Here is a 1,823-nt window from a genome sequence, read left to right as displayed (position 1 = left end):
GGATCCGGACTCTTCCATCCGTTCCACATGCGTCGCGGCCGTGTCGGCGCTCTCTTCCCGGACGACAAAGCCGCCGTTTGATTCGGCGTTCCTGAAGCCATTGTCTGATGCGCTCTTCACTGAGCAGGAGACCAATGCGCAGACCGGGGCTGCTCTGTGCCTCGCGGCGGCGATCGACGCGGCGCCCGATCCGGATCCGGGTCGGCTCGGGCGGGTGCTGATGCCGAGACTGGAGAAGCTGGTGAAATGCGACGCGTTCAAGGCGAAGGCCGCGGGTTTGGTGGTGATCGGAAGCGTGATCGGCTCCGGTGGTGTCGCTGGAGCAGCCATCGGATCCGGCGGATTGAAGGGTCTGGTGGACTGTTTGTTAAGTTTCTTGGGTAGTCAGGATTGGGCCGCGAGGAAGGCTGCGGCCGAAGCTTTGCGGACATTGGCGGCGATGGAGAGAGATGACTTAGCTGAGTTCAAGATTAGATGCTTGAAGATATGCGAAAGCAGAAAATACGACAAGGTTTTCTTGAATTTGATTTCATCGAGTATACGTTCTGCTTAAGCAATGATCCAGGGTTTGAATCAAATTTGTCTTGATTGTATAGGTGAAAGCTGTAAGAGAAGCCATGAATCAGATGATTCAGACTTGGAAACTTGTCCCTGATATCTCCGAGGAGGTTTCTCCACCCAGATCGAATGCTTCTTCCAAAGGTATTTTCGCCAGCACAATTCCCCATTGTTGTATATGTTCGTATGTGTGTGTATGTATACACACGGTCTCAGATGGAAGAAACTTGGGAAATCCGGTAATGGAATCATGGATATTTTCTTTTTTTAGCATGTATGAACCGGGACTAATCTCATGCTTCTATCCATTCTTTTTCCTGATTCAGTGTCAAAGCTTCTGGTTTTGACAAGTTTGGCGTTAAGACTGATGTTTGTTCATGTTTTCTGAATGTCTCCATTGGGGCAGATGGTGATGCAAGATATAGGCAATACCCTTCTGGATCTAAAGTTGCTTCAACCCCAGGTTTCGAATTTGCTAAAACGAGCAGATCGACTCCACCCGAGAGTTCCATAGCCACCACGACTAGGCGAAGGACCACCATGAGGATCACCGAGAAGAAAACCGGTCCAGTATCGAATACGAAACCAAATATAAGGAGAAGGTTGGACTGGAAATCTGGAGCTAATACTATTCCTACCGTTCCGCCGGTTGATGAAGAGAACGATCATGATGAAAATGCAAAGGAAACATGTCGAATCCATCATGAGAAGATGCAGAGGTTAAGTGGTGAAAGCTCTAGATTTTCTGCTACAACAGGACATGTCTTGTCTGAAAACCAGAATAGTAACTACAACAAGGGCTTTGAAGATTTGTCTTTGATCCGTAACCAGCTTGTTCAGATTGAACACCAACAATGCAGTCTAATGGATGTCCTGCAGGTTTGGAGCATTAAACCAAATGATCCAACCATACATATATGTATATAGATTTCTTTTGTTTTTCTCGGTTGCCGATCATGTCAAAACGTCTTTAACTCGTTTTTTTACCCCTATTTATCATTCAGAGATTCATAGGCAGCTCCGAAAACGGCATGCGTGCTCTGGAAACACGAGTTCACGGCCTCGAACTAGCGTTGGATGAGATCTCGTATGACTTGGCGGTATCGAACGATAGGATGACTGCTGGTCCAGACAGAAGCCATTGTTGTCTGTTTCCTGCTGCAGGATTTATCAGTTCCAAATTCTGGAAGAAAACCGACAACTCCCGGTATCCAGCTTCGAGATTGTCCACTTACGCAGGTACTCCATCTGTTTATCGGGTCAGC

The 1,823-nt window shown here is 47.5% G+C and overlaps 1 protein-coding gene across 1 annotated transcript in view; it reads left to right on the top strand.

The window, feature by feature from the left end:
* LOC104818505 (microtubule-associated protein TORTIFOLIA1-like) overlaps window positions 1-1,823 on the top strand; it is a 3,081-nt gene that overhangs the window by 500 nt on the left and 758 nt on the right. The window contains exons 2-5 of the mRNA XM_019203060.1: window positions 5-511; window positions 597-702; window positions 965-1,437; window positions 1,563-1,823. The exon at window positions 1,563-1,823 is cut by the window's right edge and continues 1 nt beyond it. Of these exons, the coding sequence (XP_019058605.1) occupies window positions 5-511; window positions 597-702; window positions 965-1,437; window positions 1,563-1,823 (1,347 nt within the window). The remainder of the gene's footprint in view (window positions 1-4; window positions 512-596; window positions 703-964; window positions 1,438-1,562) is intronic.

Source organism: Tarenaya hassleriana, unplaced genomic scaffold (genome assembly GCF_000463585.1).
Source record: "Tarenaya hassleriana unplaced genomic scaffold, ASM46358v1 Cleome29, whole genome shotgun sequence".
Taxonomy (NCBI): domain Eukaryota; kingdom Viridiplantae; phylum Streptophyta; class Magnoliopsida; order Brassicales; family Cleomaceae; genus Tarenaya; species Tarenaya hassleriana.
Note: the sequence above shows the minus strand (reverse complement) of the source record. Positions and strands in the feature narration are given on the sequence as shown.